This window comes from Lepisosteus platostomus, chromosome 1 (assembly GCF_059453375.1).
Source record: "Lepisosteus platostomus isolate fLepPlt1 chromosome 1, fLepPlt1.hap1, whole genome shotgun sequence".
Classification (NCBI taxonomy): domain Eukaryota; kingdom Metazoa; phylum Chordata; class Actinopteri; order Semionotiformes; family Lepisosteidae; genus Lepisosteus; species Lepisosteus platostomus.
This window is the reverse complement of record NC_142611.1, coordinates 71,742,319-71,767,470: the sequence shown is the minus strand read 5'-3', so window position 1 is coordinate 71,767,470 and position 25,152 is coordinate 71,742,319. Positions and strand designations below refer to the sequence as shown.

The window sequence follows — 25,152 nt, the reverse complement described above, 5'->3', positions numbered from 1 at the left end:
CATGACTAAAATATAAAATATGTTCACCAGGCCATATGAAACTGCAGTATCATTTATGAGAGATTATCTCTGGCTTACAGTTCGGCAGGCTAGCCAGCTTAGAAATACTACTAATAATAATAATTAAGGGATAAAGTGGAAGGGGTGGGAACATCCAGTTGTGTTTAGGCATTTAGTGGTTTATTTTATAGCAGTGGGATTTAAAAGTATCCTGTGCTGAAGTGGCAGCGAGAGAGAAAGATAGTCTTTAGCACCCCCCTCAGGATTGTTTCTTTCCTTCACTTATTGCACATCCTAGGAAAAACAAAATACCATTTGTTAAAATATTAGTGTGATCTTTGTTTGATGCCTCAGTGGGGTTTTAAATCTTTCAGAAGAGGAAGAAACCATTGGCAAATTTGACTAATGACAGGAAAGACATTTGAGTTTAATCCCTAAGTGCTGACAAACCATGTAGAAATTCGCACAGGTGTCTTGCTCAATGCGTTGACTAATATCTCAACATGCCCACAGACACTGACCTTGTGAGTGGAGAAACAGGAATGTTTGCTTCTATGAAACTGTGAGTGTTAAATGATAGGAAAAGTAGATGGAACAGAAAAGGCATAACTTGCCCCACAGACATTCTTTTATGTTGTGTCAGTAGGAAATCAGGATGTTTCGAGGCTTTTTGAGCTCCTTAACTATATGGATATAGCAGTGTTGCAGAAAGTGTCAGAGCAGTGCTTGTAGTAACTAGCTTCGGGGGAATTCAGGAGTATTAGTACAGGCACAACTGCCATCCATAGACGTTAATCCAAAATTCCACAGAAAGTATCAGTTTCAAGACATATTTTTAAGATCTGTATCTGGAAACATAAGATGCAATTTGCCCTTTAAAATGTAGGTATGGCATTTATCAACAGAATAGTAAGAGTAATTCAAAATATATACATATTGTTATGTGGAATGTAGTTACATAATCAGATATATTCTCTACGAAATTTATGTTCATTAACAGTGGTAAAACAGTAGCTTTTTAAAGCAAAGAAAGAAACTTATTTTTATGTAAGCTTGATCATATAAACGCTGTTAAAGATCCAAATACTACTAGGACATCTAGAGATCTCTACCGAAAATATTCTGCCTAATATTAGGTTTATTTTTTCCTGATGTTTTGTTATATTTTTTAAGTTTAAAAATAAAAGGTTTGATGTTTTCAAGAAGCCTAAATATAATAATTATGATGTCTATATCAGAAAAAGCATCAAGACTGATATTCTTTACAAATAGTATTTTCTTTTTGTCTAACAAACTATGAAGATGTTTTCGTAGTTTTAATCAGTGACAGGTGAAAAGCTAGTCTGAACACTGATTTGGCTTTATACTCATACTAACAAAATTTATCTTTACTTGTATTTTGTTTGTGTTTGACAGGCTGCTTAATGCTAACAAGATTAACTGCCTGCGTGTGGATGCATTTCAAGATCTGCACAATCTGAACCTGCTCTCTCTTTATGACAACAAACTCCAGACAATTGCCAAAGGAACCTTTGCATCTCTTCGAGCAATTCAGACATTGTATGTAACTTTGATTTATTTTTCCATTATGTTTTTTGAATGTTGAATATCTGAGATCAGTTTAAACCATTATTTCAATATACTAACTTGTAAGGTAATTTTATCCCAAATCAAAGAATAAAAAATCTGTCATTTCTTTGAAAGTAGCTTTAGGCTACTCCAATGGCAGGATTCAGCAGATTAGTGTCTGACAACAATCTCTTAATGGTCCAGCCATTGTTAAATAAGATTAATTCTTAAGTTTCAGGCAGGTAGGCATTCAAAGTATGTAGAGTGAGAACTTGTTAATGGATAGAAAACAGTAGAAATAAGGAATAAAAGTTCAGTTTCCAAAAGAATCTGTATAAAGAGTGTTACAGTTTCTAGTTTATATTATGATTTAGCTAGTAGTTTACTTAGTAAACATTCTCAGAAGATTAGAAGAAACAGCAGGAAATTTAACAATCTTGATTTTCATTAGGATTGATAAAAAATATGTTTATCGGATTGATAAAAACTGTTCAGAAAACCATCTGACAAACCTGACAAACCATACACCATTTATATCTTCTAGACAAGGTTGGGAAGCAACGTTGTTCTGAAGGATTAATATCTTTAAGTGTAGAATTTAAATCAAGTGGTGTTGAAATTACCCAAAGCACTAGTAAGATCTCATTTAAAGTATAATATTGTTCTTAGTTCTGGTCACCACTTTACAAAACAATAAGACAAGGTGACCGAAGCGTCCAGCGTTAAAGGCGTAGAAAAGTCAACCCTGTAGTGCTCAGAATCAACTGAGAAAACTGAGCTGTAGGAGACAAGTTATAATGAGGTGTGAGGACCTTTTACACAAAGGGTAGTGGGAGTCAGGAAAAGCTACCAGCCCATGTCAATAAAGCTTTCCTCAAGAAATGGATCAGTTAGCTGCTATTCAACCAAACAGACTAGTTGTGTCGAATAGTGTCCTCTTGCTCTGATGAGGACTGTCAACATCTTCAGAAAGCACAAATAGACCCATCTTAACATAGAGACACTTCACGCTTGAATTGCTTGCAACTGCAAATTTATAAGCTCTTTCACTCCTTCAAGGCACTTGGCCCAGAACCCATTTATCTGTGACTGCCATCTGAAATGGCTTGCTGATTATCTTCATGACAACCCCATTGAGACAAGTGGTGCCCGCTGCACCAGTCCTCGTCGGCTGGCCAACAAGAGAATCGGTCAGATTAAGAGCAAGAAGTTCCGCTGCTCAGGTAAAAGATTTCACTGTTCTTTCTCTACAGTGCTACTAACTGTCCAGACATCTGTAATGAGAAAATTAAACATTTTGACTTGCATTTATCTACCTGTATTATTGCTGTATCATATAAAGCATCCTGGGATGATATTCTAACCTTTTTTTTCCTTTATTCTGACCACCAACCAAAAGATCAATAAATGCACACTTGTTAAAATGGTAAAGGACCTGCCAGAATTAAGTGAATAATGGAATTATGTAAATCTGAAGTTCTGTTTGGATTAAAACAGTATTTTTTCTGTGTTTTGAATTAGTAGTATTTTTGTTTTCTTTTCATACTGTCCATGCTTCAGTTTCCTCACTTATCTTTGTAAGTGAGATGTTTATCACACATTATTTCTGACATTTTTTATTAGTTTTAATATTTCATCCTTATTCCCTATTTAATTAGATGATTTATCTGGTATGATTCATTATTCACTTAATGGATTTATCAGCAGTGTACAATCTATCTAAACAAACAACTGTGTGCCCTCTTCTTGCCAATGTTCAGCTACATCTTTTTTTCTATCTCTTCTCTTGTTTAGCAAATGAACAGTATTTCATTCCAGGTAGGTCTGGCTCTGTTACAGAACTGGCCACCTACAGATTACTACCCCAACTCTACCTCCTACCCCTACCTAATTTAATTTGTTTTAGGTTTTAAGATCTAGATTGCATGTTTTGTTTTTCACCTAGGGACATAAAAACTTCCACTAGAAAACAGTTTGTTCAGCTGCTGTTTTCATTTAGATTTGTTTTACCAGCATGCAGATCTGACTTCTCCTTACATGTTTAAATGATATGTGTGCACAGTCCTCACAGTACTTCCAAGCAATCGTCATACAGATGCCAGCCATATTTCCTACAGTAGCTTCTTAGTAAGAGTGCCTTTCTGGGGCTTTGTAATTTAATGATTTCTGTACAAAGATTGGCATTCCTTTCTTGATTTTTACTCTGGCATCTGTATTGCTTAATTGTTGTTTAAACAACACAAATAAATTATTCAATATATTGCTGATGGCTTTATTCTTTTTTTAATTATTTAAGAGCATGCTCAGTTTTTATGCTCATGGATTTTTTAAGAATCCATGTTTGTTGGTTGATGTAAGTGAATAACCTAACAACGTTTAGCCATTACCTATGTTTTCTATGTTTAGCTATGTTAGTGTCTTTAGGGAGTGAGATTTACTCAAGTAAAAAGACAGACTTCAGGAGTCATCTTCTAGATTACTACTAGATCTTAGTCGTTCATACACTCAATAAAAAAGTCCGTAAAAGAATTGCAAATCACAAGCACGAATGTATGTAAAATGTAATCCTATATTTAGCATAAACACTGAGACAAAGACAATTAAGGTCAATAAGATGTCACATGTAGTTGAAATCAATATAGTACACACCAAAATAATATGGAATAACAACAATATAGTACATCATAAAATACATTCACAGCAGAGAAAATCAAAGTGCTTAGATGGGTCAACAAGAAAAGCGTTCTGTGCACATCCCAAAAATAGACTGAAAAATTGAGAAGCCATCAGTTAGGCCAAGATTTTTCTCAATAACCACTTCAATAAAACATGCTAGATTTAACATTTTTGTAGCTTTACTATTTATAAATGTTCTGCTGTTTTAATTAAATGTTCGTCCATTTTTTGTGAATGCTTTGCACAATCTGTGTTACAGGGTTTGCATGTTTTCAAAAAGTGTTTAATTTGTTTATTATTAAGCACATCATAAGGGAATACAAAATGTGGGCACTGGATAATGAGTCAGAAGCAAAACAAATACCATAAAATATTCAGTATTTCCCTGAGCAGGCTAAAGGCAATGATAATCTTGGTAGGGCAAAGTATGTTTAATACCCACACTTCTTTGTGTTTCAAGAATCACTTACAGTACCAACAAGAGGACTGTTGAACAATTCAATATTTTATGTGTATTTAATTTCAAATAAAACAATTAATGTTTTCAAGAATAAGTAAAATCGTGCATTATAGTATAGTGTACCCACATGCTACGCATGAGCCAAGTAGCTGATTTTAGGAAATTAACAAAGCACTGGGGGTAAGAAAGGGGAAAATATATATATATTTTTTTTTTAAATGAAGTGCACTGTCTTTCTTCCCTCCTGGCTCTCTTTAAATTTCCAGGAGTTCATCATTTCGGCTGTAAGTAAAATCCCAAACCCAAACCCAAACACATCTCCTGACATGATATACGTGATCCTATTGTTCTATCCTTTATCTGTTTCCTGTAAAAAAAAACAACAAAAAAAATGTTGTGACAAACGTATAGTTGAAACCTTTAACCTGAGTTTTAATAAAAATATGAATAGGTCGCCATGTGTAGCTCTGTGATCTCTTCCAGCTTACAGGGTACAGGCAAAATGAAAGCTGTTCCATTCCTGACTAGTGCAAGACTCATCTCTGTTGACTACAGAACTGCTGTAATTTTCTAGCCACTGCTAAACCTGCCCTCTCAAACTGGCTGTCACCCACTCCTCTCCCTCCTGTGCTGCTCCTGTTCTCTTCCCCCTTGCCTAGTGGAGAAAATTCAGCAGGGTTTTCCTTTGTGCTTGATCTAACCATGTGGTTGCGAGGTATGTGTAAAACATGGTTCTGTCAAGCACCATGGAACGTCTTGCAGCGTTCTACAGCATGACAGGCTACAAGAGACAGCCTTTTTTTGTCAGTGGCTGACGAGACAGCTGAGATTTACATTAGACGTGTGCGATTCTATACGTGACCTGAAAAAAAGTGTAGCATGGATTTGTTGTTAATATAACAGCATCATATATTCCATACTTTGAACTGAAGTCGTTTGAATGCAAATAACAAAGGAACCAAATTTTATATTCCTGCTTTAATCAGTTTGTAAAGTAGTGCTGAAAAAGAGGATTCAACCACGAGAAGGCGTCTCGATAATGCTACCTACTCATTTAAACTACATACTTTCTCTTTTCTTCTAAATACATTTCAAGGCTTGTAGAATGTTTGACAGGCCTTTAAACCCCAATGCCTGTCTGTTGTTATGGTGATAACCGAGTTTCCTCTGTTCTAGTATGTTTTGACATCTGGAGACTGAATACCCCATTCACTTCCCTTACCTGTGTCTTGTCAGACTTAAACCCAGCTGCCTCTCCTGTTACCAGAGTGCCTCATCTTATGTCGGTGTAATAGTAAGAAGCAATGTCGATATTTAATATTCTGTAGGTACCGAGGATTACAGATCCAAGCTTGGAGGTGATTGCTTTGCAGACCTTGCGTGTCCCGAGAAATGCAGATGTGAGGGAACCACTGTGGACTGTTCCAATCAAAAACTCACCAAAATTCCAGAACACATTCCTCAGTACACGGCTGAGCTGTAAGTGCAAATGACAGTAGATTACATTTCATTTATTAAATCCCTCTAATGTTTGCTTGGAACCAGTTGTGGAGAGACATGGATGTTTACTTTTGGCTCATCAGGGTATTCAGGTGTACTTTAAGACAAGGATGAATGATTCTGTGTCATCTCTACAGTATCTGATGAATGATATGCTAAGCAATAACTTTGTATATGAAGCACCAGGTTATCTTCAACTGAAAATGAATTAAGTGGAATGCGTGTCATATTTACATTAGGGAGACTACTCAAATTTGCAAATGCTTTTATGGCATTGTGCTCTAGACTGTTCACAGCAAACGTTCCATATGATCAACTACTATTAAACATTGCAGAAACATTCTGAAGATGATAGGGATCAACAACGTGTGTGCATAAAGAGTATTTACTTAATTCCTAGAAAGCATATTTTAAAATGGCTTTTTGCTGAGTAAGAAGTAAATAAACATGAAGTTCTCATTCAGTATTTTTATTTATGATGTATTTAGACTTTGGTACTCTGAGCATTAAAGATCTACAAGTTATGAATAATGTAGTGACAAGAGTGGGATTTAAATAATTTCTGCTATAATTCACATCTTATGAAGAAAGCACTTTTTCCAAATATAAAATGTTTTTTTGGTAAATTCGAAATAGTAAAGAATTGCACTACTATACAAAACAATTATTTGGATCATCATATCACAACATCAACAAACTTTGACAAAGATCTTTTGTGTTTTGCATGTTAGAACATTTTTTGTGTTTGAAGTTATAGACCATGGGGTGTTTGAAGTTCTAGGGGCATCAGTTTCATTGAATGCAAGATAACCCATTACTGTGAAACGCATGTCGATTGAGCCTGTGAATGTATTCTCTCATCTTCTTTTCATCCAGACGTCTGAACAACAATGAGTTCACAGTTCTTGAAGCATCTGGGATTTTCAAGAAACTCCCTCAGCTCCGCAAAATGTAAGTGCGATTCGAGAATTTCCTCTGAACTCTCTTCCTCTCTGAATTTCTCTCAACCTGACAACACACAAAAACGCGTGTTCTCCAATGTTGTGCCCCCCTCCCCACAACATTGCAACTTTATTATCTGGAATACGTGAAAGAAGTAATTTAGTGTAGCGTGTAATCAATTCAATGAACTGTGACGAGCATTTGGCCCAGGCAGTGAAGCAGACCAAAAGTGGCAGATCACACTGCAGCCTGTGGTAGAAGCAGTTCCTTATGCCTCAGATGCACTGGCATCTCAGCCTAGTGTCGGGACAGCTGGTCTATTGTGCTAGCACAGCAGGGATCCACTAGTTCAGGCAATTCAAAAGCAATTTTGGTAGTGTCCTGTAATGTCCACCACTAGGCCCTAGACCATGTGGTTCTGCCTTCTTCAGCAAAATAACACATGGATCTGATATTGTTATTATGATTTTTTGTTAAAGAAATAAAATGAAATGGTTGGAAACATTGATTTGGTTGCCTGTCTGTATAAAAACATTTCTACCTGTAATATCCTGAAGGATGCTGCACCTAAAACCTATGTTTAAAACATGAAAGCCACTTAAAACATGAAAGGACTGCAGTAAATATTATCAGCATTAGAGCCTTTGATATTTTGAGAAACGTTAGGATTTAAAATATTTGGTCCTTGTGTGTTTCTTTTACTATGATTTTATTTTCAATCACTACTCCTAATAAACATTTTCAGTGAAGATGAACAAGAAACTGGATATTATGGGTTAGAGCATGAAATATATTTAATTTTTGCTTTTAATTTTTTTGACACAAAGGATTTTTGTGTTAAAAGATTATAACAATGTTTTTTGCCACCCAGTACTGTTTTAATACATACCTGTCCAATGTACTAATAGAAATATATGATTTAAAAAATCTAGGCTTTCGTTAATACATACAATATATTTACAGCAAACATTTTACTGGACAATATGATCGATATCTTGGATGCTGAAAAAGTAATACACATGAAATATGTGTCAGGCAATCTCAGAAGGAACTATATAACCCAAGCAATAAGTATTAAAGCGCCAAACTGTTTTGAATACGGGTCTCATGTCTTTTTTCATTCAGTTTCTTTTTGATATTTTTATTTGTTTTATTAACTAGCCAAACCAGCTATCAAAAAGGAGAACAAAACAAACCCTCCTCCCTTAATTCTGTTTCTTAATTCTATTTTTTTTTACAAAAATGCTGTACAGGATAGAAATGTGCAAACACACAGATTCAACTATATTAGCATTAACATACTGTACACAGGTCCACAAATCTCAAAAGAAAATGAAGAAAAAGGACAAAGAAAGGAAGGCGGACTAATGTCTGCAATATTTGCATGTTTTATTTTCAGAAACTTGAGCAATAATAAGATCACAGATATTGAGGAAGGAGCTTTTGAGGGTGCTGCTGGTGTCAATGAGCTCATTCTGACCAGCAACCGACTGGAAAATGTGCATTTCCGAATGCTGAAAGGACTCAGTGGGCTGAGAACTCTGTGAGTACCAAGTCAGTGTGGAAGAAACTATATGACAAGCCTTGTTTCACTGGTCTTTTATGTTCTTTTTATGTAAAATTTAAGTAGTAGCAGTTTAAGATTATACTCTGTGTTTGCATGACATTAAATGTCAGTGCTATAAATCAATAAAGAGCTGACCATTAGAACGTGGATTCATGTTCTATTTAAAAGAAAGATAGGGTCGAAGTTTGCATATTTGTGTTGCAATGACTTCACACATTAATATCATTGAACTCCTAGAAGCGAATGCTTGTAAGGCAGACTTAGGGGATTTGTTTTAATTCCCTAAACAGCAGCTTTAACTATCACTAACTTTGAGCTGTGCATTAACCCTGTGGTTTCTATGCAAATGCAAACTGCTAGCTGGTTTCCTGTACAAAATTGTCCACAATTGTTTAGTTTTGTTTAAAAATTAAGATGTTCAGTCTCTAATAAATAAACTTAGGAGGAACCTAAAGTTAGAAGAGTTAGAGGTTATTAAAGTTAGAAATCTGAAGAAATAATTAATGATAATGTCAATTTTTTTAGCCAAAATGTGATGAAAAAATATTAATATTGAAAACAAAACCTCTTAAAAATAATTTAAAATTAACATTATTTCCAGAGTAGAAGATCTTTAAATTATTAGTTATAACGTATCAGCTACTGTGACCAAAAATAAAATATGACTAGATGCCATTAGGCATCAGTTGAATCTTTGCATATGTCCTTTCTTTAAATAAAATATAATAATTTTATATTTGCCTTTTTACATGGGAGTTTAAGCTCATAAAACCTGAAAGATTAGCTGTAAATTCTATGCAATGGGAATAATAATAACAAAGTTACTTTATGAAGAAAATAATGGCAGTTTGTCCTATCTTTATCCTCTAAACTATGAGCGTTTTTTAATTATATTGAATTAATTAACTTTCCATCTGCAGGATGCTAAGAAGCAATCGGATTAGCTGTGTGGGCAATAACAGCTTCACTGGACTGAGCTCTGTGAGACTGCTCTCCCTCTATGACAATCAGATCACCACCATGGCACCTGGTTCCTTTGATACACTCCACTCCCTATCAACTTTGTAAGTCATAATAAGAAGTGACATGACCAGTGCAAAATTAATCTTACAGCCTTGGGTGCATAAAGAGTCACCAATGAATGGGTGTGTGTAAAAGTGTTTTTTTTTACTAAATACTTGTTGTGTGGCTGTTTCTTGCAGTTACAAAAAAATAGGCGGACTTTGTTTTTCATGGAAGACCTTGAAAAGTTTAAAATGTCTGCACCTGTTTAAAAAAACCTTCTTCTTTTTCTATTGACACCCAGTGGTATTTATGAAAGGGTGTAGCTTTGAAGCTATTGACTGAAATAATGGGTGGCTTTACCTTGAATCACGGTGACCTATATTTTTAAGGGATCTGACCCCAGTGCAGATGGGCTATTGGATTTATATCTAAGAAATTGCTTGTCCAATTGCAATTTGCTATGTGTTAAGAGATCTCATATTACATGCTATAAATATAAATTGCTGTGTTATTTTTATACTTGGCCCGTGATATTGGTTTATTAAAACACATTTGTGAGTAATTGTTTTCATAATAAATGAGGAATTTAAATCACATGATATGGATTATATTTTCAGCTTAGATAAGATTTTCTTTGTTTAATGCATGTTAATAAATAATGACATTTTCAGAAACAGGCGGCTGAGTTGTCATGTCAGTAAATTCTGTTTTTTTTATCTTGTATGTAATCAACATAGCTGTCAGATTAGATAGGTGACATTCTCCAGAACTATGAGGAGACTTTACAATGACAGCTAAATGAAATAGTTGTGTTTGAGCAAAAATCCTGCTCTAAAAACGAACGCTATTCATCCAGATAGTAAGTGATTTTATTATATGTAAACTGTAGCTTGACATCAGGTCAGAAATACTGACAGTTTCAATTAGTTGCAAATGGCATATGTCCCCTAACTCAGCTGTACAAAAACAATTTCTTTTTCAGCAGCCTTGAGCTGATCCTTCAGTGTAACTGCAAAAAGGATTCCTGCACATGTAGGAGTCACCACTGAAACAGTCTGAAATTTATTTTAGTAAAAAGAGTGGTCCATGAACAAGCAGAAGGTGCTGAAATGTGGGTTATTTGACTTGGCAGCTGTTCAGAATAAAAAAGCTTTACATGGAAAGCTATTCCTAAGAAAGTTATTAAAAAATACCATGATCATCTTTAAAAATCAGACTAATACTGTTTTTAGATTTATTTGTACTAGAGAAATCTTGTATTCTATTTGTCTCGTATTTGAGTGTAATGTGTCCCAGGATTAAATTTATTGTGGGACTGCTGGCACAAAATGGTTGCTTCACAGTGGGTACTACACTCCTGCAGTAGATGGTGACCTTCCGATATGGAAAGTGCTTTGGGATCCTTTAGGATTAAAAACACAATATAAATGAATTACGTTATTTTTATTCAACACAAAGTAAATAATAATGTCCATATAAAATATAAAATAGATCTTCCTTGTTTTCTAAGCATGACATTGAACCATGGATATTACTTTGGTCAACACTGGATTGGACATTGGGTCTACCTCTCAGTCACACTATATAATTCCCTTACTGAGCGAAAAAGTCTTTAGCAATTTAAATACCTGAGGAATTAATTGAGAAGACCAGTTAATTCCTAAGAGAAAGGTGATGCTACAGCAGAGGCAACATTCTTTCCCCCCTATTAGGAATCTACTTGCGAATCCCTTCAACTGCAATTGCCACCTAGCCTGGCTTGGGGAGTGGCTGAGGAAGAAGAGAATTGTCACAGGGAATCCCAGGTGCCAGAACCCCTACTTCCTGAAGGAGATTCCCATCCAGGATGTTGCCATTCAGGACTTCACTTGTGATGATGGTAACTATTTAATTTCATATAGCCTGTATATTAATTGCATATGCTATAAAGTATGTACTGTATAGTATATATTATATATATATATTGCATATAGCATCAGTGAAAAACAATTCAAATGGAAATAATTTGATTAGCCAAATTGATATCTACTTTGCTGCAAAAACAGGACAGGTGTGGTAGCTGATAAAGGTGTGATCACAGGGCCTCCTCGGTGGCAAAATGACATTTGCCTGAGCTCAGGTTTATTCCTGTAATCATGGGTGTAAGTCTGGATCATGTCACTAGCTGACTATGACTGGGATTCCCAGCACATTTGGCTGGAAGCTGCCAAGGGTAGAGTGGGATTAGTCGATCGGAACTCTCTTGGTGCTCAACAACACTCCTGAGCACTTGTATCCTTACGGTGCTGTCAGTGAGGGGTTCCTTCTCCTGCATTCATCAGTCTGCTATGCAAGCCCTCTAATTAGAGTTGTGTGGCCTGTGATATGTTAAAGGCAAGAGGCTCAAAAGTGTGTGGGTAAACGGAGTCTGCCTCCACTTCCTCAGTTTCCCCTGTGTGCAGTCACAAAGTTCACAGCTGGGAGACATCAGAAACACTGGCTACTCCAAGGTGTTAAGGTATAGCAAAAATACTGGGCAATTCTAAATTTAAAACAAAGACATGTTTACTTTTTTGACATTTGTATTTACCACAATTACCAACGTACTCATTTTTTCCCTTACTTAATGCTGATACATCACTTTTCTCAGAGAAATCAGCTTTGACAAAGAGGTACCTTTGGTCTTATTTGTTACTTCAGAGTTCATGATATCATTGCAACTACATCAAACAATTAATTAATTAGAGGTGTTGTCTATTTGCCACAAAATTAATAATCCAATGTATTATTATTTGCTCAACTTCTTGGATGATTTGGATGAGCTTGTGATCTATATTTATTTTATATAATAGGAATTGCTTATCCTGCATAAATAACCTATTAGCTGTAGCTGCTGAGCCAGGAAAATCAATGATAAATCAAAGGATGCAGTTGCATGGATTATCTGAGCTTTCTGTCTGACGTAAAAATGGAGCATGACATTTTGGTCTTCACTTTTTTTCAAAAGACTTAACGTGAGGTAACATGAGGCAGATAATTAGTTTATTAAACTCAGTGACCACATAGTAGATAAGAGTTAAAGTTTATTTGCTATTATCATGTCTATGGCTGCTTTTGAAACACAAAGTTCGGGCAGAACTTTGCTAGGGTAGTAAAATACAGTAAATGCAGTGCATACTAAAAAACACCTTTTGTAAGATGAAGGTTATGTTTTAATCACAGCAAATGTCTTTTCTACCAACAGGCAATGATGATAACAGTTGCTCCCCACTCGCTCGCTGTCCGGCTGAATGTACCTGTTTAGACACTGTAGTCCGATGCAGCAACAAAGGATTGAAAGCTCTGCCAAAGGCCCTCCCCAAAGAAGTGACAGAACTGTGAGTCATTCTAAAGGCCACCTCATTATCCCCAGCAAGGAACAGAGCAGAAAACAGATTACAGTTTTCCAACCAGTCTCATGAGAGCGTTGTATTTTTTTTTCAAATATGTGAGATTTCAAGAAGGAATTCAGACATACAATTAAAAAAATAGATTGCATAAAGTGAATAGTAGTATGTTTTTTATGGAAAAATAGACTCAAAGACAGCACCTGCACTGGTCAATCGTCTCAAAGCCGTTCAGTGTCTAATATTGTAAAAAATGCTTTTTTTAGGTTTCATCTCAAGACAGCGAAAGACATTCCATTATTGCTATATATAAAGCAGTCTGATTATCTGTATGAAAATTCAGTTTCAAAGTATGTCTGAGCCCATAAAATTGAATATAATGGGCTTCCGGAAGATATACTTCTTCATACATTTAAAATAAGCCTTTAAAAATTAATCTTCATATAATTTTTTTCATTAGCTTATAGGTTAACTTTCAGAGAAGGGTTGCATCATCTAATGTACTACAACAGTAAATGTCTTCTGCCAATTTTAATATTTCATTTATGCCTACAAGTATAGATTGCATCACCCAGCTGCAGTATTCAATCATCATACTTCAACGGGGAAATCATTATGAGAGGGATTTGTTTGGAATTGTAAAATTATTTATAGATTTCTTGTTTAGATGATGTGAGTGTTTAATCTTTTTTTGAGGTGCATATTTATATTGTTGTCCATGAAGTGGATCTCTTATCCAGAGTTTTGTTTCTGAACCACTGAATCTGTGCAAGAGAATCATTATCAATCAGTTAGTGTTTATTATTGCGTTCCTCACAATAAAGTACCACAGAGTTCTTCAGAGAAATATGTACAACATGTTTTATGGGCATGTACAGTACAGTGGATGTCTGGGCACAGAGAACAGAATATAATTTCTCCTAGAATCAAAACCAGCAGTTATTTCTGTTTGAAAAATGTGAAGATATTGTAACAAAAACCTACAAAGTGCCCATTAATGTAGTAAAGTGATACCTGTATTACTTATAATGACTATATAGGCTTTAGGGCTGTATATGAAATAGTATACTATTAATTCATAAGATCTGAAATACAGATTTTTTTAATAGTGGAAATAACCTGATTTTCTCTTTTTTTGGATAGCTATCTGGATGGAAACCAGTTCACTCAAGTTCCAAGAGAGCTCTCTAATTTCAAGCATTTAACACTCATGTAGGTGGTTTTCATTATGAATTAAGCTCTAATTCATTACACGCAAAAATGATCAATAAAAATAATTTTGCATGGCACTGGAAATGTCTTGAAGCAAGTAATGAAAAATATTTTTGTTAAATTATTTAACTATAAAAAAAAATCAAAACAAGAGTGGGTGGCTTTCATTAAAATGATGAGGAGAAAATCGCGCTGTGATTTATGTGATTAATTTGATAGAGGTCAGACAACAGAGTCCCCCTCAGTTATAAATTACATCCTTTGCAATAGAAATAAACCTTTTTGAGCTGTGAAATTGTACGGCACAAGGTGTTTTACCCATCTTTTAACTTCCAAATTTTTATATCATAGTGTAATTATTTTTATTTTGATACATGTTGTCTGCATGAAATGTAGGTTATTAAATTGTCACTTAGCCCTCACATTGATGTTACCTGAGTAGCCTCATGGAAAAGACATATTTCAAATAAAAATACATATCTCAAATAAAAAGCTGAGTATGTTTTAGTGCTGAACTAAGTGCTTACTCCTCAGTGCTTATTTGTAATTATACAAATAGTAGAAAAACACTGCTTTGTAATTAGTTTAAAGGCAAACTTTTAATGTTGACTCCAACAAATATTTTCTATGTTAACATTTTAGTTTTTTATTTTGATTAAATTATTTTCATTTCAGTGATTTAAGTAACAACCAGATCAGCACTTTGTCAAACCAGAGCTTCAGCAACATGACTGAACTGCTGACTCTGTAAGTCTGGGTTTTCATCTCTTTGGCCTCTAGAGTGATAGCTGCTTATGTCTTTACCTTTAGATAAATAAATGCTTCTCTTGTGGCAGATAATATTATTTTGAGTCACATTTGTGAATAATTCATCATAATAAATAACTGTAATATTGACAGCAGAACTAAGATAAACATATTTTTGTAACTAATTAGTACTCTTCATTTTTTACCACAGAATTTTAAGCTACAACCGACTAAGATGTATACCTATCAAAGCTTTCGATGGCTTGAAGACTCTACGGTTATTGTGAGTATAAGCAACGTGTTTAGGGAGTATTTATAGGTTGCTTTACTTCTACAGTTAACAAAACATACTTGTTCACTTTTTGTACTGAACATTTTGAAATACAAGAATTACAAGTTTTAGGTAAATACACCGAAACAAAGAAATCTGATATGTTTTCCCAAAGACACTAAAGAAATGTTTCATACTCAGTACAAATATTTATAGATTTCATAAAATTTAGCTGTCAAATGGAATAGCACCCCTTTCAGTTTGTATGTACTGTACGTGTACTGTATGTTGTTCATATATTTCATCATGCAGATGGAATTCAGCAGATAGTTTATCTTAGCCTTTCAGCATAACCTCTTAATCTGTCCTTTTATTGCTTGGTGCTTGAAACAGGAAATGTTATACTCAGTTGTTAGTTGGTGAGTGATACTGTGGTTTCTTCTTGTAAAGGAGAACTCAAGTCACCTGCGATCTGCTTTTTGTTGTGTTGCATTGTCTTTGTAGGTCTCTTCATGGCAACGATATTGCCATTATTCCAGAGGGGGCCTTCCATGATCTCTCCTCACTGTCACATCTGTAAGTCTGGTGTACTTTCAAGGATTTAGGAAGGAAAACGTGAAGGTTATTTTGACAGCTGGATGTATTTTTCCAAATGGGACTTCTTGGCTTAGGGCACATTTCCTAAAACACATCTAGACAGACAGGGTGTTGCTAGTGATTTAGGCTATTAAAACTTCAATGTACATTACCTTTCCAAAAGTAATTGGAATTGGCAGATAGAAAGGGATGGTGGTTTCAACATGAAAAAAAAAATCTGTCTTTGCTTGTGGCGACATCTGTATTATGGAGGAATGTGACCAGTATTTCCATAAATGTGGTTATTAAAGGCACTATGCTAAGGAATGCAGGTGTAGAACTGAGGGAAAGAAAGTGTCACATTTACATCAGAGAAGAAAGGAACTAGTATTGCTAACACCAGAACAGCAAGGTGCCTTATATGATTCTGCTTTTAATTAAAATTAAGTGAAATGGCAAACGATTCAAAATGTTCAGTTCCAAGTTTGTAGGATTTTGTATCAGTAGGTGGCTCTGAAAATAATTCAGACACTTAGAGAAACGGTAGATTCTTTACATTTTGTATGGATGATTTATACATATATAAGTTCAGGATTAATGTTTGAAGTGTATTTTTAAAAAGCTCCTTTTGAGGCCTTATCCTAAGGTAGAACCTTTATTTAGATTACTGGACATGTGAAATAATTTTACTGGTATTCACTTTGTCTAACTATAAGATACAGTACAAATTACCCTGGAAAGGAAATAAGATAATGTTTGTGTATCTGAGAGCAAAATGTTTTGGAGGATAGAGGTTTCTTTATTGAAGTAATTGTACAGTCATGTGGCAAGTCACAATATTTAAAAACATTTTAACACCGGATGAACAATACTTGTAGGTAATCATTTTCATTTCACTTTATGTTGCTGTATGTCATTCAAGATATAAGTTGAATATCTTTTCTGATTAAAGTATGTTTTCTCTAGTATCATAACATTCATCATTAGGATCATGGCTTGCATTGTCAGAGATGATAGGTTTTACTTTTCGCATATCCTAAAAGCGTTCATATGTGTAGGGATGTCTATGAATCTGAAAATCTTATACAATTACTATGTAATTAATTCAAAAGGAATGCTGATGCTCATATCTCAGCTCAATGTTTATAAATGAACAGTACCACCAAATTCCCCAGGGTGCTCAGTGTCTGTGCAATGGCATATGCTACAAAACACAGAAACGATTCACAGCAGATTAATTACGCTGTTACTAAGTAACTCCAAAACACTATGTATGCAGAGTATAGAATATCTTGGGTGTTGCTTTTTTATTCCTGCAGTGCTCTTGGTGCCAATCCCTTGTACTGTGACTGTAACATGCAGTGGCTTTCGGAATGGGTAAAATCAGGCTACAAGGAACCAGGTATTGCTCGCTGTGCTGGGCCTGGTGAAATGACTGACAAGCTGCTGCTCACTACCCCATCCAAGAAGTTTACATGTCAAGGTACCTCAGCATTCTTTATATGACTGTCAAACATAATACACATATTCAAACTGTTTATAACCTTAAACGTGGTGGTTTTTGTTTTATTTCTCTTTGTATCACTGTACAGTTTTTGAGTATCATTTTCACGGTGTATGAATAAGTGGCATGGTGGCACAGTAGTTAGCATTGCTTCCACACAGTGCTGGGGCTTGTGTGAAGCACTGCAGTGCTGAGGCCCAATTCCAGACATGGGGTTCATGTGGGTTTCTTCTGGGTGCTCTGGTTTCCTCCCACAGTCCAAAGACATACTGGTAGGTTAACTGGCTTCTGGGAAAATTGGCTCTGGTGTGAGTGTGTGGCCTGAGATGGACTGGCATCGCATCCAGAGAATATCCCACCTTGTTACACCCGTTGCTTTGCTGGGATAGACTCCGGCTCCCCAGTGACCCTGAATTGGAAGAAGTGGTTAGAAAAAGAATGGATGAATAAGTGAAAACAGAGAAAACATGACAAGCCATCTACACTAATGTCATATTTACTACTTCCATCTTTAAACCTGTAAAACGTTGATTTAAAAAAGTGATACAAAGCAGCTAGTAAAGTTAACTGCTTCAATGGTATTGGTAATGTGTTTGCTATTAATGAGAAGAAAATGGTGGCTGTACCTTTGCTTGTAATCAAACAGCTATTCTGCTTTTCCAGAAAACTGAAAATACTACAAGGCTTATAATTTAACTTTATCGTGTTCTTCTCTTTTTACCAAAACCTTTTTTTAAAAAGTTTTGGTAAAAAAATCTTGCTTGACATCTTTAACATTAAGATTTCATTTTTGACTTTTGACAATTGACATACTTTAGCCATTCCAGGACCATGTGGTTTCCTGGTGCCAGGTAAGACCACAAAGAGCATAATCAAAGTCATCCAAAAAAAACCCTTACTTTCCTTAAATTTGATCCTTGTCATGACAATGACCTGATCCTTATCGCTTATTGTGTTGGCCAGTCAGTGATCTGTCTTTGACTTTCACTTTGTCTTTACCTTTATTCTGACCATTCCTTCTGTAGTTTGCTTTAAAAGTATTTGTTCACATTACGTTTCAAAAATGTTCAATCTATCTCTTTGTGTACATCTGTTTATTTTTGCAGGTCCAGTGGATGTTACCATTCTTGCCAAGTGTAATCCATGTCTGTCAAACCCTTGCAGAAATGATGGCACATGTAATAATGACCCAGTTGACTTCTACAGGTGCACATGTCCCTATGGTTTTAAGGTATGCTCTCCTTACTAGGACATTTAAAAAGTATTTTTAACTTTCAAATGCTTCTGTTTATATTTCACGTTTTCGATGTCTATCATTTTGCCCTTGCTCTAATCTCAGGGACAGGACTGTGACATTCCTATCCATGCCTGCATCAGCAATCCCTGTGGAAATGGTGGCACTTGTCACCTGAAGGAGGGCGAGAAGGGTGGCTTTTGGTAAGTAAGAGACTAAAGCAGTATATACGCGTACCACAGTTTGAGAACCACTGGTCTAGACTCTAGAAAACCTACTGTATGTAGCATTATAGCATACTGTGGACACCAGTGTCTACACCAGATTTATTGTCCATGTGCTACACCTTACTAGAAATGTACTGGAAAGATTATTGACATTCACAATTTTTGCTTTTGTTTTTAAAATACATTCTCTGGCATAATAAATTATTCAGATTTTAGCTCAAATTAAATTCTATTTTGAAAACGTAAGGCTCTGAATTATTTATATTGTGATTGGAGCTACTACATCTGATAGGAGATTAATTTAGTGCATTTACACATTTTGATGTTTTTATGCAAATGCAGTATTTTGCAATGTATTGTGGGTATGTAAACAGGTACAGTAGAAATGCATTATTATGTCATTTAAATCATAAAGTAATTATTTAGTTTTCTCATGGAACATTTTTTCCACTGACTTTAGTTTTTCTTCTAGGCTCCTGATATTCATAGTTTAACACCTCAACAAATATTTATCATAATCAGCCTTCTTAGGTTTTACGACTGTCGTATTGTCTGTTCTACATCATACTTTGGGAGAAGCATGTGCCAGCTATCCTGAAATAGTGTACAACCTTAACGTACTATACTGTACATAGACTAAAATCTCCACCAGTATGAGCATTTTGTTGAGCAATCAGCTTAAACATTAAAAAATGATGGATACTCATTTAAAAAAAGACCCCACAGCCCAAGAAAGAAAGCCCAGCCGTATTTTCTCAGTCACATTACCAGCTTCTGTATTTCTAGGAGGAACAATGTTCGATGTGCCCAAGTATATCAAACTGAAGTCATCATACATTACAAAATGTCAGTTCGATTTGGAGGAACTGTGATAAAGTATTTTTTTAAATGGGACTGTCAGGAATTAAAGAGACAAGTAGAGAGTGATTCCACACTGAAAAGTGGAACGAAAGAGACAAGGTTTCAGCTGGAGAGCCATCTTCACACCTGAAGAAGGTTTAACATCCAGAACATTGGGATTTTTCTTGCTGGATTCAGCCTGGATTTACCTTCCTGCTTGTTCCTTTTCATCTTGCACACTGATGCAGCTCCCTCGTGAACCCATGAAAGAAAGAGGAAACAGAATTATGGAAAGACGATTATGGGCTCAAAGATCTAAGCAGCAACTTGTGTAAAAAAATCTACTCTTGCCATCTTGCAAAGCAATTGTTCATCAAAATAGTCCCTACAAAAGTAAAGATGAATATACCTAAGGACACTTGAAGGTATTAACTTGAACATAGGTGACAATTACTGAGTTTTTCAGCATCAATTAACCACACTAATACCTAAATATTAGGTATGAGAAAAGTGACCGCAGACTATAATGGTGTATCTTTTTATGACAAAATTAATCCTTATGGGAAAAAAATGTAACTTACATTAGATATGAAAAATCAACTCAGAATTCTTTACATAAATATATTGCTGCTTATTCATAGTGTTATGCTACGCCCCCGAATCGTCATTCCACCTCGGATTTCAGCACAGTTCACAATTAGCTAATTTACCCCAGCCTATTTAATGCTGCTTCACACACTCCCCTGTGCTCAGTATTAGGGTTTTTCCTGGCTAGAGCTGCTTCCATTTTCGCTACAACTTACCGCTTGTTTTTTGGCTTCCTGACTCTGGTTTGTTCTCCGACTACATCTCCTGGTTTTGGTTTTGGTACTTGGTTATTGTTCTGGTTTCGACTCTCGGCTTCCTCACGGTTTACGGCTCCACTTCTGGTTTTGTACTTTTGCACCGGCTTGTTTACCTAAGGCTTTAGGACCTTGGATTGTTCTATCAACTACGCCTCTGGAAATCGTTCTAGTTTTCTGCATAGGGTCCTCACTACTATTTCCTAACGCATAGTAAATGTTTTTGCAAGGTGGCTCAAGGACAGTCTACAATTTTCTGAAGAACAATAGTTGAAAATCATTAAAATGTCCTTAGATCTACCAGTGTTTTGTGTTTCTGATTCCTTTTGTCAGCTTGAGGTACCTTGTTTAAACTAATATAGAAACTGAAAGTATTAGAATTTAAAAATAATGTATGATAAAGAACAACCATTCCTTCAGGATATGTAAAAAGGGAGACATTTTTCTTTTTTCTTTCTAGAAGGTTTTCTCAGAATGAGAGTAAAGTCATGCTTGCACATTGAATCAAGGAATTAAGGATGTATTTTGCATGTGCTGCACCTCAGCATATTGTGAGCTCTTTAAAATTGGAATTGGTTATACTGTACATATTAGAATTAAATAGCAGATTATCATATGAAGAACAATGTTTCCTTAAGGAGACAGTGTAAATTATGAGCCCTTTTTCCTTTTTTTCTGGAAGGACATCTCAGAATGAAGGTAATGTCATGCTCACACATTGAATCAAGGAATTAAGGAATTATTTTTCGTGTGCTGCAGCTCAACATGCTGTGAGCACTTTAAAATTGGAATTAGTTAATCAGAGAATAAAATGGCTCCAGCTGCACTTCATGAATAATAAAATAGAATACTCTATTAAATTAACGTAATAATTCCACAAGAGAATGGTAATCTTCTTATAAAACCTAATAAGGTGGAGCGTGAAATGGGAATGGCTTTTTCTGCAGCACTTCATTAACAAATTATCAAGACCTCTTACCTAAACTTTTTGTCTAAAGATTAGTCAGTTATATTCTTCTGCCTGTAAAATATTAATTGGCACAACTAAGTAGGTAATGAGAAATTATGTATATTTGCTAACATTTTATTAAGGAATTGTTATTTTAAACATACATGTATCCCAGAAAATGTATTTTAAAAACAAAAGCAAAAATTGTGAATTCCATAAGAATGTCAATAATCTTTCCAGTACATTTCTAGTAAGGTGTAGCACATGGACAATAAATCTGGTGTAGACACTGGTGTCCACAGTATGCTATAATGCTACATACAGTAGGTTTTCTAGAGTCTAGAAAGTTACATAAGTTACAAAACTTCCTGTATATTTGTTTTTATGTGCTTAACTTGAAGTTGTGGCTGGATATTTGAAGTGCAGAAGTGATAGGAGTTTATGAGATTCTTGTAATGGAGAGTTTAATTAATTCTTAAGAGTTTAAACTCTCCATTAACTTTAAACTCTTCCCTGTTAGAATTTACATCCAGAATAAATACAGCATCAAAAGAACCTTTTTACTCTATGCGTGTACTGTATGTTTTCATGTTTGGCATATTTTTGGTTAAAGGATCATTAATGACTATGATGCACATGGAATGTCACGTAAGCACTAAACCACCTCATTAGCGAGGCAGTTGGTTGGGAACAGGTAATGAGATTATTTAATCTGATAAATATCAAGCCTGGTGAAGACCAAAAAAGAAAAACACAGGAACTGGTATGTCCTGTTTATCAAGATAACAATGCCTTTGTACCAGCTTATTTTGGAGAATGGATACTGCATACTATGTCCTTCTATATGGTATGTTCACAGCTACAGTACCAGTATCTAACCTGGCAAAATGTAACAGATAAATAATTCATCAATGTTAGGCCACAATCCAGGAGACTAGGAATCATGACAGTCCAAAACTGACACATCCATACCCCAGTTTGTTGGTATGGGCAAGAATCACTACAGAACTCCACATGCAGTGCTTGATGGTAACCTGATTGCACTACACTGATCATGTCCTGGAACCTCACTTTCTGCACTTTCTGCAGTATCATCCTAATGTCACAACATTCTACCATGACAAAGCATGTCCTCATGCTGCTGCGGTAATAAGGGCATTACTTGCAAGATGTAAATGTGTCCATTATGACATGAATGTGTTACTCACCTGATACACATGCTACTCACCCTTGACTTTCACAGTATACCATGTGCTTGTCAGCCCCATTGACAACAAATGTTATTCAGCATAAATAATTTACCTGTGCCATGTCTGTTAAAAAATTCCAGTGCAGTAACTTTAAAAATACTTTAAAAAACAATGACCTTATGACATTGTTGCAGTTGGAAGTGATGAAGTTCCTTTAGGTGCTCAGGATAGATTAGAGAAAACAAGTAGCTATTCAAAAGTGAATTTACAAGTTTGGAGACACTGGAGATTTGTCAGAAGCTAAGTGCTATGAGTATAGGACCCTCAGTGTTTACATTTACCACAGATTCTGGGTTTAACAGCATAAATTAGCTTCCTGCTTGTCAGACGCTATTAACCTTTTGATCTCTGGATGGCTGTCCTGGCCTGAAATAAAATTACACTTTGCTGCATTTGGCACTTAATATTTTCTCCATTCAAACATTGCAATCTCTGGGACTGAGATTAAATCAAAACTTCAACCCACCTATTATTCACATATATACAGTAAACTCAGTACTTGAATGCAGCTTTCTTTTGGATAAAAACAAAATGTTTCTGGCTAACAAAGAGACACTATCAAGTAATGTGTTAGAAATTTGCAATTGGTGGGCGGATGAAAATTTCAGATTTAATCTGTGTCCCATTATAAATGGGCTTTTTGGGATTCAATTTAAAAAGACTCAAAAACTGGGTGGAAAATGATTAAATTGCAAATATACTGTAAAAGGCACGATGGAGTAACACAATTAGTAGCTTTGTAACAGTCAAATACAGTTCACATATAGTAGATTCAGTATGTATTTGGATATATATTATAAAAAAACTCATTAGGATCACAGTACAGATTTCCAGGAAGCAGTGTGTATTAAACAAATACACACAAACAAAATTGTAAACCAAATTTTAAGTTTATCATCAGCAAAATATTCCATTTGAAAATGACTGGAGTGGAATCTAAACAAACAGGGACATTTTTATGATTAAGATAAACAGTTATTTGTTTTTTTTTAGTTTAATTGTCCTGTTTATGCTTTTCAAAAAAAGTTTCTAAGTTCTACTCTTGTTGTTTAAGGTGTAAGTGTGCTGATGGATTTGAAGGCGAGACTTGTGAGATTAATATTGATGACTGTGAGGATAATGACTGTGAAAACAACTCTACTTGCATAGATGGAATCAACAATTACACCTGTCTCTGTCCCCCTGAATACACAGGTAAGACCAGAAAGGACATTTGATGATAATATACAATGTCTTATATTGGGTACCTGGACAGTATGTCACATGTGTAATGTATTATTATTGTGTAACAGACAACAAAGGATTATTTGTAGCCATGTGCATGTAAAATCTATTAAATAAATGTACAGGTTTTATGGACATGGTTATATGCAGTACATATTATTCTGTTCACACACATGCATTAGTATTAATACTGCATTTCAATTGCAAAAATTTAAATTAATCTATTTGTAAAAAATAAATGTTGAATGTAAAATTCATAAAAAAATCAGTTTTAATATGAAACTCAAGGTGAGCCAACAAAATAATGTGGTGGCTTCCTTCCACCTGGCAGGGTAAACTAATCTTCTAACCTTGACAGCAGACTATAAGCCCACAAGATTCAAAGCTTGCAGCTTCATGGTGTTTGCGGCAGAATTATGGTTTTGTCTGACAAGGACAGTTAACCACAGTTGATTTCCTGACGTTTACATAAGGTCAGGAAAAACATATAACCCATGTGACTGATCATCAAAAAACATAACTCAATTCTGAGCATGTGAAATTATATAATTTCTCCAGTTACCTTCAGTTTGATCTGAATATTTGAGTTTTATATTCTTTGCTCGTCCTGTAACTACTGTATGCTGTTGAAAACTGGTTTTCACAGCAAAAGAAATAGTAGTTGAGTGTACAAATGTATGCGTTTTTCTGTCGTTTTCATAAAATAATTCCTTTAAAAGGGTAAATTTATTTCAGATCTGAAACCAATATTGCTAAATACAAGAATGTTTATTCATACTACTATGTGAAAGAAGATGAGGCATTTCTTTTTCCAAAGGGTTATGGGAGTATGGAACAAGCTACCCAACCACATTGCTAAAGCAGATACCCCGACTTTTCAAAATATTGCTTAGATGAGATGTTTGGATCAATTAATTAACTACCAAATTGGCTAAATGGGCTAAAAAGCCTCCTCTCATTTGTATTTTTTCTTATGATCATTGGAATCATAAACTGTAAATCAGTTAAAACTCTAAATACGGTATATACCCATTTCAAAACAGTTTAATGTGAAAAAGAATAAGAAGAAAACTGTATACTTTTGGGGGCCTGTTTTGAGCACTGCTCTTAAAGAATTTAATTTTGCAACATGCTGTTAGCCTCCAGGGTACCTTATGCCAACATATGGAAAATAACTGAGTTCAGGTCACCT

At 35.1% G+C, this 25,152-nt stretch overlaps 1 protein-coding gene across 11 annotated transcripts in view; it reads left to right on the top strand.

Moving 5' to 3' along the window:
- slit2 (slit homolog 2 (Drosophila)) overlaps window positions 1-25,152 on the top strand; it is a 164,687-nt gene that overhangs the window by 122,812 nt on the left and 16,723 nt on the right. For 4 of the 11 annotated variants that reach the window (XM_088636432.1, XM_088636440.1, XM_088636424.1 and 1 more), the window contains 19 exons: window positions 1,417-1,560; window positions 2,629-2,792; window positions 3,364-3,387; window positions 4,972-4,989; window positions 6,034-6,184; window positions 7,082-7,156; window positions 8,547-8,690; window positions 9,635-9,778; window positions 11,432-11,598; window positions 12,943-13,075; window positions 14,228-14,296; window positions 14,972-15,043; window positions 15,255-15,326; window positions 15,819-15,890; window positions 17,210-17,373; window positions 18,213-18,245; window positions 18,501-18,625; window positions 18,734-18,831; window positions 23,791-23,930. In XM_088636432.1, the coding sequence (XP_088492558.1) occupies window positions 1,417-1,560; window positions 2,629-2,792; window positions 3,364-3,387; window positions 4,972-4,989; window positions 6,034-6,184; window positions 7,082-7,156; window positions 8,547-8,690; window positions 9,635-9,778; window positions 11,432-11,598; window positions 12,943-13,075; window positions 14,228-14,296; window positions 14,972-15,043; window positions 15,255-15,326; window positions 15,819-15,890; window positions 17,210-17,373; window positions 18,213-18,245; window positions 18,501-18,625; window positions 18,734-18,831; window positions 23,791-23,930 (2,009 nt within the window). The remainder of the gene's footprint in view (window positions 1-1,416; window positions 1,561-2,628; window positions 2,793-3,363; window positions 3,388-4,971; window positions 4,990-6,033; window positions 6,185-7,081; window positions 7,157-8,546; window positions 8,691-9,634; window positions 9,779-11,431; window positions 11,599-12,942; window positions 13,076-14,227; window positions 14,297-14,971; window positions 15,044-15,254; window positions 15,327-15,818; window positions 15,891-17,209; window positions 17,374-18,212; window positions 18,246-18,500; window positions 18,626-18,733; window positions 18,832-23,790; window positions 23,931-25,152) is intronic. The other 7 variants (XM_088636517.1, XM_088636488.1, XM_088636496.1 and 4 more) reach the window with 3 other exon arrangements.